At 41.9% G+C, this 16,543-nt stretch overlaps 1 protein-coding gene across 2 annotated transcripts; it reads left to right on the top strand.

Moving 5' to 3' along the window:
* The first annotated feature begins 798 nt into the window (after positions 1–798).
* Positions 799–9,126, top strand: apool (apolipoprotein O-like). Of its 2 annotated transcripts, none has more exons than XM_063499066.1 (10): positions 799–895; positions 1,511–1,609; positions 1,689–1,814; positions 2,358–2,412; positions 4,044–4,142; positions 5,528–5,619; positions 5,719–5,829; positions 6,190–6,412; positions 6,555–6,767; positions 8,461–9,126. In XM_063499066.1, the coding sequence occupies exons 1-10, from the start codon at positions 884–886 to the stop codon at positions 8,547–8,549; spliced, it is 1,119 nt and encodes a 372-aa protein (XP_063355136.1). In that variant the 5' UTR covers positions 799–883; the 3' UTR covers positions 8,550–9,126. The 2 variants fall into 2 exon arrangements, with proteins under 2 accessions (XP_063355136.1, XP_063355127.1); XM_063499057.1 differs by having other exon boundaries at positions 6,552–6,767.
* The last annotated feature ends 7,417 nt before the right edge of the window (positions 9,127–16,543 follow it).

The following is a 16,543-nucleotide window of genomic DNA, read 5'->3' as shown; positions in this document are numbered from 1 at the left end:
CATTTGCACTCTTTTAAAGATAATCTTTATTCTGGATTCATCTCTTGGGGATCTATAGCCTTGTTGGGGCCTTACTATGAGTATGTGCACAATTGCCTAAACAGATTCTGCATATGAATATGCAGAATAGAGAAGGTTTTTTGAAACTGGAAGCTTCCATTAGTAGTCTGCTTGTACTCTCAGTACTAACAAAACAGGTTTGAGCAGGCTTTGGTTGCCTGCAGGTAAATAGTTCAGGTGGAGAGCAAAAGAAGGATGCTGTTGAAATGCAAGACATAACCAGCAGCTATTCCTGATGTATTTCCATTTGTAAACAATGTTGCAAACCGTAACTCAGATATCTAGTGGCTTCACCGGCAACCCAAAAATTCATTCCTAGACTGATACTGTTTCATCAAATCCAGTGCAACATGTGCACCTGTGCTGTTCTGGTGCAGAACTTTGTGTGTGTAGGTTGATTTCTGACTGAACACATCTTAGAGCTCTTGTGCATAAAGTTAAGTAGTACTGCAAATTTTCTTATATATATTCACTTCATTAAAACGAAACTAAACTAAATGTGGAGAAATCCTGTGGTGCTGGAACATGCGGCCCCCTCTGGGTCGATGCTGGCAATGTCTCAGCAACATAAATAACAACTCATTTACATGTGAAACTGCGAGTAGGAGTTTATTTTTATTTTAATTACACGCATGCAAATGTACAAAAGCAAAGGTCAACTGTCCGCTCAGTGGGTGAGCAACATGTGGACTTACCTGACGAGTAGGATAGCACAGCCGAGCTGCAATTCCCACTTCAGCCCATTAGGTGGCAGTAGCCGACCGCGGGGTTTTTTGGGCTAGAACGAAGCCGTAACCAACAGAAGAAGGGGGAGAGCGCTGTCATGGCGGCCAAGGTGAATGCATGTCATTCTGTCTTCAGCAAAGTTTTTAGCTTTTATTACAATGACTTTTCAATGAAAGTGTAGGTTGTGTGTTGGCGTCAAGTGCCCCGCAGCTGCTAATGTTTACTTGTTCTGGTTGCCACATCTCAGGCGTTGTTACGCTGCACGAAAAAGCTTTGCTAGCTATGTGTTATGTGCTAGCGTCGCTGAATGACTCCTAAAAAGAATAACGGAGGAAGGTTTTAGCAGAGGTTACGTCTTTAAAAGTGTGCTACAGCTGTTTAACCTTAATAGCTGTCAGCCCTGCCTTTGTTAGCTTTCTAGAGCCGCATTAAGCTACAACACAAACACAGTCGGCAAGGGTAACGCTAGCATTAATGTCAGTTAGCTTAACTAGTTGGAAACAGTTTGTACACACAAAACAAAGGGAATAAACTCAGGATGTATACTTAGAAGTTAATTAATGCAGTATAAATAAATATGTGAAAGACTGGAAAAGCGATGCTTTGAAATATGTGGTGGTATTATTGTTAATTCTTCCACTGAAAGTCCAAGAAGTAAGCTGTGATAGTGACGTGGTGTTGACACACTGACTGACACTACAGTGTACGTTCCCCCTCCTGCCAGGTGGTAATGGTGGCCGTCCCGACTGTGCTGGGAATAGCCTCCCTCCGTGTGTACTCTGTGAATGAAGCGCCCGCTGATGGGCTGGTTACTCGAGAAAAGGTGTGTATTCATGATTTGTATTGGATATTGCCATTCATAACCATAATAACACACCAACTCTCTACCTCCCTTTCCCCAGCTCAACATCTACACCCCGGTGTTGCAGTCTGCTCAGAGTAAGTTTGTCCCAGAGAGTCCGGGGGTCATCGAGGGTGGAGTGACTACAGCCAGAGAGACAGTACTACCATTTGTGCACACTGTAAAGGTATTCACGTTTGTTTTGGGGTTTTTCCCCCTTTGTGTACATGTAAAGCTGCATGTCGGAAAAAATCCCATTCACATTCACCGTCAAGTACTGATGTAGCTCATGCTTTCACATCCTCTTCTGCACTTTTAACACAATCAGGTGGTGGAAACATGTGTTTATATTTAAACGTATGAGAACTAAAATGCACCAAAGAACTCTTATCTTGCACCTGCGAATTTAGTTGACACCACTATCTTTTTGCTGCTCATTGTGGTTTACAGAGCACGATCCCACATGCTGCAAGTGCTCGGTGCAGGAAGGATTCTTGCAGGTTTAGGAGTTAGACAGGAAACTGTGTTCATGCAGTTTAACTTCACATAGTTAAACTGCATGAAGTTTGCTGCAAGAAGATTTGACAGTTTGATTCTGTGAAACACGGGCTGTTGGGTGGGGGTGAGCAGTTAGCACTGACTCACATGTATCTGTTTCAGTGTTGCTTAAACAGGCATGTTCTTGATGAACTTTTGTAGTGGTTTCAGTTTAGTCTTCTGTTCCCTGCAGGGTGCCTGTATCGCTGTGAAAAGGGGAAGTATTGATCTTTATCATGCTGGAGAAGGTGAGTAAATAACAGGCAAACAACAGTCTTAGTTACATTGCACCTAAATATGAAATTTCAATAATAATAAGACATTTAAAGTTTTGAACATGTCACAAATGTACTAAGTAAATATATTTCAAGGGGTGCTATTGATGGAAATTCTCACTAGGTGTCTGTAACAACCCATCCATTTCACACATGCAAAGAAATCAAACCACAGATGTCCATAAATTATGTGTAATAGCGAGAAATGACACAGGGAAAAGTATCAAACACATGAAAAGGGAGGTGCAAAAAGTCGTGGAAAGTCATGACACTAGCTGAAATCAATCCTGCCACTTGTGCAAAGTGCAAATTAATATCAGCTGGTTCATCACCAACTGATGGCCTATAAGAAGGGGTCTCATTACTAAGGTGTGAAACCAATGAGCTCTCTCAAGGCCGTTGCAAAACATACCGAAGAATTTCTAAACTAGTGAAGGTTCCAGTGAGCAAAGTGGAAAGAACATCATGTCACCATAAACCGACCATGACCAGGTGCCTCCTGCAAGATTTCAGACAGAGGAGTGAGAAGAATTATCAGAAGAGTTGTCTGAGAGTCAAGCAGCACTTTTGCTGGTTTTATAGCACTGAGGATCACACCCCCCCCCCCCCCACGTGCGTCAACACAGGTCAAAAGTACATTGTGTGCAGTCAATGGTATATCTTGTACATATAACATATAACTTCTCTTTTCTGCAACACCTTCCAAATAAGGCAATAAACTTCAAGTCCTCAGGGTCTCTGAGGCTGGTCACTGACTCTGGTCACCAGTCACCAAGTAGACTTTAAGTGCAGCAGGTTACAAAAAGAAGCAGAAGACCTTTGGGCCTTCGCTCAGGCCTGCTGCTAGATTTATGTGTATTGTATGTATTGTAAGCATGCATGCAATTAACCTCCTATGTTCTCATCTCCCTCAGCATGTATCACCTGGACACTCTCACCAGTGAAGCTCAAAACCCTTTTGGATGGAATATCAACTCAAAATAAGCACAAATATGTAATGTGTATAGAATGTTCATAGCTAAGCCTGTAAATAGAAAAGGTCAATGTGATGACAAACATCTTTAATGCAATATGAACCCTGTAAGAAATATTACTGATAAAATAATGCTGTAAAACATGTTACTAATGCAATTATAATAATGCAGGTTATATGGCAGCAATAAAAGAATTTATGAATCTCCACAAGACCTAAGCACTAGATAGGCGCTGCATATCACCCCCAAAACGCCATACCAACAGTGAAGTTTGATACTGTGTGTATAATACTTTCTCCCTGTGTGATTTCTCATTATTACACATAACTTAATTTATGAGCATCTTTGGTTTGATATCGTGGCATTTGTGGACTGGATGGGTTATTTCACACATCTGGTCAGACTTTCATGTAAATAGCACCTTTAGAAACATATTTAATTTGTGATGTATTCAGTACTTCAGTCTTACCCACAGTAAGACATTAGAGGAAGAGAGTGATCTATTTAAAGTTATTTTTTTAGTTACAGTTTAATGGTAGTCCCAATATTAGTGATACAGTTCACACCTTTTTTTAAAGGAAGCTGAATGTATTTTTGTCAGCATCTTGATTTCTGTTATCTGCTCCTCAGATTTATACTATTACCTGAAGGACCCTCCCCCTGGTTTTCTGCCCAGATTTGGCACCATCACCGTGGCTGGCCTGCTTGGCATGTTCTTGGCACGGAAAGGTAACTCGACCTGACAAACAGTTTAGGCCTGCAAGAAACGTTTTAATCAGTTTCTCATATTAAATAAAGGAAAATGTTTGAAAGAGTGTTGGTCTAAGTGTGAACAGTTGTCTCTCTGTGTTAGCCCTGCAATAGACAGGTGACCTTTCCATTGTGCCATATTACAGGCTCCAGCCCCATGTGACCCAGTAAAAGCATTGCATACGACTATAACAAATGTAGCATACGCAAAAACTGCACATAGAGCAAGTTTAGTAAGCTTAAAAATACATTAATAAATAAGTAACTCACAAGACATCAAAACAATTCCCTTTTTTAGAAATCAGCCTAGAAAAATTAAAGATGAAAGTCCTGAAAAACAAGTGCAATTTGTTGAATATGTCTCAATAAACATGCATTGCTGTTGACACATCAGTGTGCCACTAAATGGTCACATACAATGTTTTGAAACTCATCAGCAAAACTCGACTCCTGTTCTGTCGCTGCGTCACAGCAACAGTGTATTTGTTCTACAAACTGCATTTATTAAGGACACTTCTTACACTTATCGTCCAGTGGGCTCAACACTTTGGCAGGCTCTGACCTCTGACCTCTGGGCTTTGTGTTTTAACAGTCCCAAAATGTTAAGATGCGACACCAGCTCTGCTTCTAAGGATCACAGCACTTTACGTTCTTTCTTAGACCATTTAATATTTTTCTTTGTTTTGCAGAACATAGAAAAAAACCATATAAAGTCATTTCAGAAAGACACAAATTAGTTTTACGCTCTCAGACTGTCTCAGAAGAAAGTTTCATTTCAGTCACACAGGAAATAAAGTATTACAACTTATGCTTAACGTATTCATGGGCTGAACATTTTAGATATTTTCTATACTTCTCATCTCACAATGCATGTGAACTTGCACAGAGATATGCATTGTTTGTTAACAAGAACATCTGTATTACCCCCTTTTTTGTTTTGTTTTTTAAAATGCACATACGCTCCAGATTTATTTATGTGTATTTAATCTTAACGTGACCTTTTCATGTACGAGATAACACTGTGATTATCAGGATTTAGACACCACAGGCGCTGAAGCTGAAGTACCCCTCATCATCGATTGCCCAAAGTTTACCACAAGAAACAAGAAGTTTCTGAGGAAGTTTCACTTTTCTCAGTACATTGTCTTCCTCACTCTTTCTTCCTATCACCATAGAGTCATTTAAAGTGCATGAAAATGTTAATGTCTTTAAGTTAACCTGGGCATTGTGTTGGCCAAAATGTGCTGCAACACACTGTGAGCATGACCTTTCTGGATATAGCAGTTCAGTAGTTGGCCTCCAGGACTTAACCTCTGCCCACTTGTATTGATCGCTGCCCTGCTTTGCAAAATGTTTTATTTCAGGCTCTCGTTTCAAGAGGTTAGCGGTCCCGCTGGGCCTGATGAGCGCAGGAGCATCAGTGTGCTACCCTGCACAAGCAGTGGCAGTGTTAAAGGTAACGCTGCTTCCTCAAGCACGGATATCTTGTTAATTCGCACTATAAATGTTAATATTTTCCTAGTTTAATTCGAGCGTTGTCTTTTGTCCTCCCAAGGTGACGGGAAAGAAGGTTTACGCTGCAGGGCAGTGGAGTCATGCCGCAGCTTCTTCACTGCTCGCCTCCGCGGAGCCGGTTGCCAAAGAGACTGCTGCTTCACAGCCACAGGTTAACAGACTTTTAAGCAAACTGTTTTTAAGCAGAAAGACTTATAAAGCTGTTTTACTGTGTGACTAAAACCTAAACAGCAGTTCAGCTCATGTAACTTGCTTTCCACTCGGTGCCTTTCCCTTCTCTACATGTGTTACTTACTGAGAGACAAAAAAATCCCTTTTGTGTAGTAAATAGGTTATATTCTATTTCCTTTCCTACACATTGCCTTTCATAACTGATTGTTAGTGGAGTTTTACTCTTTGTGCCTCACATGTAATTTAGGCATATTTTGTGAGAGTTTAAATCTAAAATATTCAAGAAAATTGTACATTTTAATTATGCACCATTAAAGAGGATTTTTTTATTGTTTTTTAGTCAGCTATAGCGGCAAATCTAGAGCCTCCAGCAGCTGAAGGAACCTCACAGCACAGCTCCACTACAGACACCTCAGCCCAGAGCTCTACAATCTCAGACACAGAGGTGAAATCAGCTGATCCTATCTCTGATGAGCCCATTGTCGCTGTCATAACAGAGGAAGAGTCATCCGTAACAGCCACAGAAATATCCCCCAACCAGGCCCCCACAGAGACCAGCACAGGTATTATCAGTATTGATCCCTGTCGTCTTGTTTCTCTGTCTCCGTCTCTTCATTTCACACACAATCACACAGAGACTTATATCGACAGTGGTGGTTTAATTCCCGCTCTTTCCGGCTCTGTTGGCAAATTCTCCGCCAGTAGAAAAAGTGTCCGCGCCTCCCTCAGAGGAGCTGCCGGCCCCTGTTGAAAGCGAAGAAGCCTCGGATAGAAAACAAGCCTCCGGGGATGTATCCACGGACACGAGCCCATCCGAGCCTGCAAGCTCAGGACCGGAAACAATAAAGGCCGTTCCAGTCGAGTCGGCATCTTCCTCTGAAGAAACATCTACTCCAGCAGCTTCCAGTGAGGCCACAGGTACCAAAAATAGTTCATGTCAAAGAGCGAAAGGTTGATAAGTAAATAAAATAAAAGAAATGATAACCTAAACAGAGAGATCAAATCAAAACATCCACTCTAACGTAGCAGGACCTATACTTTAATCATCACTCCGCTGCTCTTACTCTACACTTAATGTGTGCTGCTAACCTTTTACATTTCCTCTACCCTGAAATGTCAATTAGTCGAGTCAGATAGCATGGAGGAGTTGCTGCTTTTAATGAGACACCAGTCGCCACACTCACACCAACACCTATCCAACACAAAACCGTTACTGGTTGTACTTTAACACTTTCTGCACATGTACCTTTGCTCTTGTTTGGGTGTTTACAGTAGACCAGCACAAACAAATGTTTTTTTCTTTTTAAGCCCGCAGACAAACACAGTGAGCCTTCACTTCCTGATGCTCGCACATTCGACCTCTTCTAAGAATGATGTGGTTACCTAAATGTGGGGACCTAAACGTTGTGGGCCTTGTGTTCTACATAGTTGTTGTTATTATTATGATTATCACTGCTACCTGGGACTTGGATTCTGTTGTCGCTGTAGTACGTTCAGGTTTACTTCCTAACATGATATAAATCTGTATTAGTTTACAGTTTAACTCTTCTCATCCTTCAGCACAGCTTACTTATCCTTTCGGTACATCTGTATAGCAGTTTGACATACTGAGGATTGACTCACTCTGCACAAACTGTGTGATGTGAAAGAAAAGAGAGGAATGTGATGTAACATCTCACAGCACTCAGTATGTGAAATATGCATTTTAAAAAGAATCGCAGGGCTTTAGTTACAGTCTGCTCAGCCTGGCTTTAAGTTGAACCGAAAGATAGTTTTACCAAGAAGTGATATCATATTGCATAATACAGTTTTCTCCAGTGAAATCACAGTAAGAGAATGTGTTTGAGATGTTTTTTCCTCCAAGAAAATACATTTCCCGTAGCATGTTGCTGCAGATCTTCTTCCACAAGGCAGCAACCGGAGCAGCTTGTAAATCTTTAAAGGAGGTTGCCGTCCCAGTAGGTTGACTGGGAGCTGACATGTGGGTTAAACTGCTCTAAAACTGACAGAATGTATGTACGCAGCGATCTCTGCTTTGTCTCTGCGTATAAATTCTTTAACATGAGTTGCTCATAGTAAAACGGGCTGTGTCAAGCTATACCACATTATACTTTTCAGTATTTCTGCTAGATTTTAACTCAATGTTTCCATTTAGCTGGTAAAAGTAGCAGTTTATGTCGACACTGTGTCTCTCCCATCCCTTTTATTCCAGAGGTCAGAGGTTCTTTCCATGAACCAAGTGCGGAAAAAGTGCAAAGTCACTCTAGCTGTTTGATTTTGTTAAACACTCAGTTTGTTCATAAGAATTTCCACATCTTTGTAACGCACTGTTCAAAGGATTACTGTGTAGCCAAATGACTAAACACAGAGTTTAGATTTATTTGTACTTTTTAAGAACCAACGCATCCAAATCACTTGGAATTCAGGCGATTTTAGGAAGAAACATCACATTTTTCTGCACGTTTGGTTGTTGCGCTGAACATAAAGATCGACAGAAACCTGCGACTTTCACCCGGCAACTCTTAATGTTTTCATCTGTTAATAAAAATTCCTTCTACAAATCTATCTAACTCTTATTTATGTGCTTTGCATTTCTCTTGCTGCCCTGCAGAGGGCTCCAGTTTCAAGCCCGACCCTTCTCTCATGGACTTCGGCCAGTCCAGCCCTGAGGATGAAGACCTGTACAGCACACGAAGCTGAGAGACTGCAGCCAGCCACAGGAGAAGCCTCATTCCCACACACACTGCCATCTCATATCTCACTCTAATTGACAAACGCTCTGTATCATTATGCGTTGTAAATAGGCCATTTTGCAAGCAATCGCAGTTAGAAAGACTTTAATCAACATTTCCATTCTCATTTCGTCTGCCCACATCAGCTGTTTCCACAGAAAACATCCCAGTACATTTGCATTGCAGCAGCGAGGCAGTGAATCTGGGCACACATAACTGAATCAGTTTGCGTGGGATAGAAAACTGGAATAAAAAACAAACAAAAAAACCACCCTCTACTATTTACAAGCTTTTATACCCCAAATGGCAGATTGTGAAATTTTCTGTGTCATTTAACAAATACTGGCTTTTTGTGCTCCAACTTTCACAGTCATGAATGCAGCGTGCTTTTTATTTATTGTAATTTACCCAGTGTGTTGGTGAACTGAAAAATCTGCACATGTGCTCGTGGTGATTACAAGATGGACTAGTGCTGTTTCACTCGCTAACACAGGAAATTGTCCTCACTTGTTAATTATGGAACTCAAATAAATCTATATTTTTCATGAATTCATGTTGGGTCATGTCTGCTACTGATTACAGCACTTCCAGCATGTAGCATCAACAGAATTTCACTCAAACCCTGAGTTGTCATATAATGAGCAGCTAAACATGAGGAATCATCTGAGCTGCATGAACCAGAGTTATCTCTGAAGGGAGACCATTAAAGTGGCCCCTTTCTATAGGAAGACGCTCCACATAGTGAGTCTTCATGCTGCAATTAGTCCATGAGAAACAACAACTTGTGAAAAAAACCCTTATGGTGCACACTCGCAGCTCTGTTCAAAGTATCTTACACTGAAGGACGCATTTAGTACGTGCTAATCCCGTATCAACAGCAGTGGCCAAATTTGGTGCAAACAGATTCCCAGAATTTGCCATAATAAGCTCTGTTACAGTTTGTAGACATTATTAATTATAATCCATATATCAAAAACATTATGAAGATTGAGTACTCTTAGATTTATATTTAAAAGTCAGGGGTGAGGAACTCCAGGCCTCAAGGGCCGGTAACCTGCAGGTTTTAGAGCTCACCCTGGGTCAACACACCTGAATCTGATGATTAGTTCATTAGCAGGCCTCTGGAGAACTTCAAGACATGTTGAGGAGGTAATTTAGCCATTTAGATCAGCTGTGTTGGATCAAGAACACATCTAAAACCTGTAGGGCACCAACCCTTGAGGCCTGGAGTTCCCCCACCCCTGGCCTACAATAATAGAAGACCCCAACGATCAGATGACTCCCCATAAGCAAACACTTGGCGACAGTGGGAAGGAAAACCTCCCATTAAACAGGAGAGACCTCCAGCAGCACCAGGCTCAGGGAGGGACGGCCATGTGCTGCGATGGGTTGGGTGAGAGGGGACTGTTTCGATCTGTCTGTGCCAACACTTCTGCTCGTTCAGCAGAGTAAACATGTTTTGACTAGAACAAAACTGTCATCACACCTTCACATTTTCCACATGATGTGTAAATATCACGCAAGTTATTTGGCTTCCTGATAACAATCAGCACGTTGACATGCATGAAATGTACTGCAATTCTTTCACACCCACTAAGAAGAGATAATGAGCCCTGACTTTTCCTCCAGAACTGTGTTTACATTTTTAATGTTTTGGGGTTTACGTGTGCTATGATTTACAGTACCAGACTCACCAGTGTGGCTGCTAACAGCCACGTTTTAACCATTGAATCAAATCAGGTTGTAACAAGTCAGACACTGGGTCAGATAATCTAAAAGCTAATCCCTACTGATCGATGCTTTACAGAAACCAAAAGTTTGAATGGTGTTTTCAAAGTTGCAATAAAATCATAATGTAAGCCCAGCACCCGAGCAATTATTATTCATGGGAATGATTATGCCGAGCAGTTTGAACAGCAAGCGTGCATTAATGCCTTGTGTTCTCTGAAAAGTGATTTTTGTTTGTGTGCTTGCGTATGTGTGTGTGTGTGTGGCTCGAGAATATTAACAGCCAAGCAGGAGCCAGCAGCCAATCAGGTGCGAAATCACAAATTAATAAATAGGCTCCTGGCTAGCAGCTGTGCAGACTGCAGGCTGACCCCCCCGCGCTCCGATCATGCTTTGTGTGCTCTCCCTGTGTGGCTGACACCTTTGTTTTCACCATTAACTGTTTTATATGCACTTTAGTGTTTTTATTGTTCGGGCACTGAAGCACCCTGAGGTACTGTATGTTTTTAATTATTGATTTATTTGGTCTGCCATAGGCTTTACTGTAATTAGAAAAAGCTGGAAAGAGGTGGATAACTAAGGCCAATCTAACACTGCAAAGTCATAACATCTCTCTGTTTTTCATGTTATTATTCTACTTTTGGATATTTCAGTGGTCATTTACATTTATTGCTATTATCAATCATTTAAGCCCTGATTTAGCAGATTTAGGTTTAACCCTGTCTCTTCGTTTCCAGTCCTGCAAACAGTTGGTCTTGGTATTGTTGGAGATGATATCTTTTGTTGGTGCACATTTTTATGTTTAATCTTATGTTACATTTCTCCCAGGCAGAATACTCCCAGTTCTCCATTAGTGGATGGTTTTGCTTGTCCAGCTGAGATACAGCTTTTTTTGTTGCCCCCTTTTCCTTTCCTCCCTTTGTTAGAAATCCAGTAACTGCAGCTACAGCAGATAAGCCACACCGGCTGTTGTAGGCTGCTCAGTGCTTTAAATCACCTGCGTCACGTTTACACACACATTCACAAAAAAAACAGCATTCCCGGTGCCACATATTTTTGCTTATTTCTGTATTTGTAAAGACGGGCTGAGGTATCTGTTCACATCTTTATAGGCTCTTTACGGCCCCTTAGAGGAACTGGAGCTGGACCCCCGGACCTCATAAACTCTGCACGAGTCTGTCCGGAGTCACGACCCTTGGGATCCTCTGTGCCTGTGTGTATGTAGTGCGAGTCACAAGATGTCCGTACTTGCACGTTCTTCTTTCTGGAATATATGGAGAAGGGCGCACATACGGGAACTTGGCTTCGTGTGGCATCAAAACAACAGCTTGTGCTGCTGCTTTGAGTCACGGGAGCAAAAGACTTACTGACTGGAGGGAGTCTGTATTTTTTTTAAAAATATATAAATAAAATAAGTCTGACAGTTCCTCCAGGAACAACTGTAGCGACCAGCAGCATGAATAATAATAAAAAACCCATATGGAACATATTGATTCAGTTCAAAATAGAAGTGACCAGAAAGAGTTGGGAATCCTGGAAATCAGAGAAATCCTTTCTTCTCACAGCTTGTTAGGGAAGGATGGACATCTTGTTGCCATAAGCTGTGCCCCCCAACACACACACACACACAGATGTGACTAAGTATAGCTTCATCTGGCTTCCCTCAAGGGTCCCCTTCACATATAGGGTCCCCTTTCCTCACAGCATCCCACACGAACAGCGGCTACAGCCATGTTCTGAGAATTAATAAGAAGACTGGACTCATGTAGGCCAGAGTGCGCTCAGATCTGATTTTTTGACCAGCACAGAGGAAATGGGGGGGGGGACTACAACCCTGACCTCTCACCTTTCACCCCCATGAGCTTGATTTTCCACAGAGGACTTTATGGGGGTTATGGTTTGTGGTGGTTATCTTCTCAAGGTCTGTTCAGCAAGGGACACCTCCCCACCGCCTCCACCACCAGCAAATAAACACATATCACATTTATCAGCAAAAAACCATAAACACAAGAGTCATGGAAGCCGTGCATGTTTACTGGAGCACAACTTCCTCCTCTGATTATGCAAGCCAGCATGTGTTCGCAGTACATGTTTTTCCTGCGAGTGTGGGATTAAATCAGATGGTAGCAATTTAGCCCGCTGAAGAGCAACAAACTGGTTTTAGCAGAGTTTGGCACGTTTTTCAGGCTGCTGATATCAGCTGTAGTTTTTTTTCCTTTTTCCTTACAGCTGTTAATATCATTTTATTTAATGAGCGCCAAGGAAACAGAAAGCAGAAAGACCTGGCAAACTACGCTAGTGGAATAATAATGATGATAATAATAATGAATTAAATGTCATGCTTTTAATCCAGGCTAAAATGAACTGTGAAAAAAAAATAATTAGCTGGGAGAGTGATGTCCAGCAATAGTTTGCGAGGTGAGCCGAGGTTTGATGCTCTCTGCTCCGTTGCTCTCCTTATCTGGTGCCTGACTGTGCAGACACACACACACAGCCTCCCGCTCTCCCACACGTGCTCGGTCTCACTCAGCTCGAGTGAATGCGTGATTTGGGGATTTCTGAGCGTGCAGCAGACGCTGCCTCGTTTTAACGTGCAATCACCGCCTTGAAGAGTGAATTCACTGTGAGCCGCTTTAATTGATTGTCTGCAGATAGGATGTTGTGTGATTGCCTTTCCAATTGTTGACAAAGGTCAAAGAAAACATTCTGTGTGTGTGTGTGTGTGTGTGTGTGTGTGTGTGTGTGTGTGTGTGTGTGTGTGTGTGTGTGTGTGTGTGTGTGTGTGTGTGTGTGTGTGTGTGTGTGTGTGTGTGTGTGATTGAGCAAGACATTTTGATTTTTGAACATTTTTCAGCGGTGTAGCGGTCAGGGGTGAAGCACAGAACTAATCGGTGTCTGTGAGCCACCATCACTTCTTGAGACATATTTCTCACATATCTTCTGATTTTTAAATATTTTTTGGCAATTAATTGAGCAGACAACCGCACACAACTATCTACAGAGGTCATTAGCCAGTAATGAATTGTTTATTGTTTGAAATCTCATATTTAAACTCATTTCCCAACATCCTGCAGTCTGCTTGGAGTATAAAGCTTAAGACTGTATTATTTTCCTCATTTTATTTAAATATTTATGATTCCAGTGACATAAAAAAGCTCCACTGTCAGTTTTGTAGCACTTGTCGAGCACCCTCTGTCCTTCCTGTTACCTTCAGGGCGACCTTCCTTTTCCTCTCGCTTCACTTCCATCATCCTCCATTTCATTGTCTTGCTCACAATCCTCCGCACAGGCCTTCCACCAGAATTAAAATTGAAATTCCTCTTAACCTACTTACAGCCTCACAGTGTTTAAAATCTGTTTAGCGCTAAAGCACAACAGAGGTCAAACCAGGTCCGTTATAATAACTATACAAAATGTAATTATCGTGATAACTGTGAAGGTTCAAATAACTTTTTAAGCTTATTTGTGTTTATAAAGCTGTAACAGTATAATCACACTGGCCGCGGAGGCCTAATAGCAGAACGTTAAAATGCATCTGACTAAATTAGATTTACAAGTGCGATGACGGGCAGCACAATGGCACGGTGGGTAGCACTGGGTTCTCCCCTGGTACTCCGGCTTCCTCCCACGGTCCAAATGGCCTACTGTATAACAGCTGTTTTCTGTTGCTTTGATGTTAAGAGAAATTAATTATACTTGCAGTAAATTTAAGTAGTGTGGAAATACTTGTAAATACTGTGTAATCCTGGTAATTTAGTGGTAAAAGAAACAATATTTTTCACTCTTATATAATCACCTGCACTGATAGCTAAGCTATTTATTTTTCAGGATATAGTTATATTGTTACTTCGTTAGAGTTATTGGATATCATATTTTGCACTATCCTACTGTTTATTACTGTATACTAGTATTCTTATTGTATACATTGTATATCTTATTCCTCTGTTGCTCTGTCTCTCTTGCTGCACTGAGCATGTGTATGACAAAAGAATTTCTCTCGGGATAAATAAAGTTCTTCTTATCTTATCTTAGGTATGCTGTACTTCTGGGCCTAGACACCCATTTTACTGTAAGTAATTTTAAGTATAGCATGCCCATCAATGTAATAAATGTTAAATAATGATGTAAAAAAATAAAGATGGTTAAGTAGCTCCATACTACAGCCTGCACAACAAAAGCACAGCACACAGTGCAAGATCGTTTTCCCCTAAATTACCAGGAAGTTAATCAGTTAATCAGTACTAACTGTATAGTAGTGACTTTGTTTCCTCTATAAGCCTGACTTGTCGCCTTATTTTAGTGTGTTTATATGTAAATGACTTTGTAATTATAACTAAAATAATTGAAATTCCATGTAATTACAGGGGAATTATGTTCTGAGTCTGGAGCCATATTATATAGCCATATTTAAGCTTACATAAAAGTGCAATTGCATCCTCCCCCTTTAACACCACCCTCCTTTGCCTGTCACAAATATTAGGTTTGAAAAGCAGGTGGGTGGGGTTCCTGTGCCCACAGCCACAGCTATGGTTTGAGACGACCACATTAAGGATATTGGTTGTCACTGTTTAGTAAGAGCACCTATCAATGAAACTCTGCATACATATGGCAAAAAGTAATTTGGTTATTTAGTTTCTGTGTATTTATTTTAGCTCAAACTAAGTCTAGTAGAGTAAAAAGAACAATATCTTCTGATGAGACGTAAGGAGAGTTTCATCACTCTGTTATGGTGGAACTGGTGAGGCACAGACATAGTTCTGCTTTCTCTGTCATCTGGTATTTCTCTTGGCCAGCGTGAAAGCATAAATTTCTGTTTTTAGTTGTTGCATGTCATGACTAAAGGCCTTTGGCTTCTGTCTATCTGTGTGTGCGTGTGTGTGTGTTTGCATTCCTGTCTCTGAGAGGACTGTTGATTTAAAGCTTTAGTGACCTTTAGGACAGGATGCCTTAAAGGGTCGTATGTCATGTAAAACGTGGTTTTTAAGGTTCATCTTATGGAGCTCGGGAATGCGTTATTATCTGCAAAAGTCCTCATGAAAATATGACGTGTCTGAGTATGAGAACAACTGTGCATACCCAGCATGCCAGTGCATGACAAAGTTTCCGTTCTGGAGAATCAAAGCTATCGCATTTTAATAATTTTGCGAGTTGCAGCACGTTCCCAGTTTCTCATATCCTGCAAGCACGCCACGGCGAACCTCCTCATTTTGCGGCCTTCAAAATCTTCTGCTTTCTGTCTCGCCTTCATCCTTCATCCTCCTGTCAGCTTTCCCACGGCCATTAGAACACATCACGTCCTGATAGATGCTCAATGGAGCAGAGTGCGCGCACATGTAAACAGATCCAAGTGGGCTGGCGTCGATGAACGCACGCCGGGCTGAGTGCACCCGCATCTACACGAAGTGCAGCATAGGTGCAAACGTGCGCGGGCGGGGAGAGATCCGTGCTGATCAAAGGAGCTGTGATGTAATCAGTCTCGGAGCTTTGGACGCATCCCTCATTAACTTTCACCAGAGGCCTTAATGAAAAACCACTGGAGGGAATCTCCGCTTTCTCTCCTTCCTTTCCCTCGTCTTTCTCTCCCTTCTGCCTTCGCATCTTCACTCCCCACAGTTCCTGCTCATCTTCCTCCACATCTATCTTCCATACTGTTTCCCCCCCACCCCCACCCCCCTCCCTTTTTTCTCTCTGGCCCAGGAGCTGGTTTGACTTCCGCTCAAACAGAGTAAATATTTCCCATGGCTTATCTGACCGCCAGCAGGACCAATATGACACAAAGTGCGAGGCTCTGCTAATTAACAGAGCCTCTCTTTCTGGGGTCAGAGGCCCCGTCGGGGGCAGTTAGAGCTGTAAGTTTGAAATACAGAACACGCCAGCGTCCCATTTATTACGGTCAGGTATGACACGCCGCTGTGTGGCTGCAGTCGCTGGAGACAAAGTTTTACTACAACATACATCTTGATTTGATTTTGTTCGTTTCTGGTGGAAGTTCCTGGAGGGAGGGCGGGGAGGGATAAAGAAAGGATACAGGGAAAAAAAGAAACAGAGCAAGTTTATTTCTTTCTGTTCTTCTCCTTCTGTGCAGGCTGGCTTACGTCCAGGTACAGTCCAGCCCCTTGGTAGTGATGAAGGTGTGTGACGTACAGCAACTTCCCTGTTGTGCAATCGTCAAGAGACTCCCGGGGCCTATAAGACCCCCAACGTCATCTGGTTTCTCAGAGTCTGGAGGTTGTT

The sequence above is a fragment of the Pelmatolapia mariae genome, linkage group LG2, assembly GCF_036321145.2.
Source record: "Pelmatolapia mariae isolate MD_Pm_ZW linkage group LG2, Pm_UMD_F_2, whole genome shotgun sequence".
NCBI classification, from domain to species: Eukaryota; Metazoa; Chordata; class Actinopteri; order Cichliformes; family Cichlidae; genus Pelmatolapia; species Pelmatolapia mariae.
The sequence above is the reverse complement of the archived record's forward strand: the minus strand, read 5'-3'. Positions and strand labels throughout refer to the sequence as shown.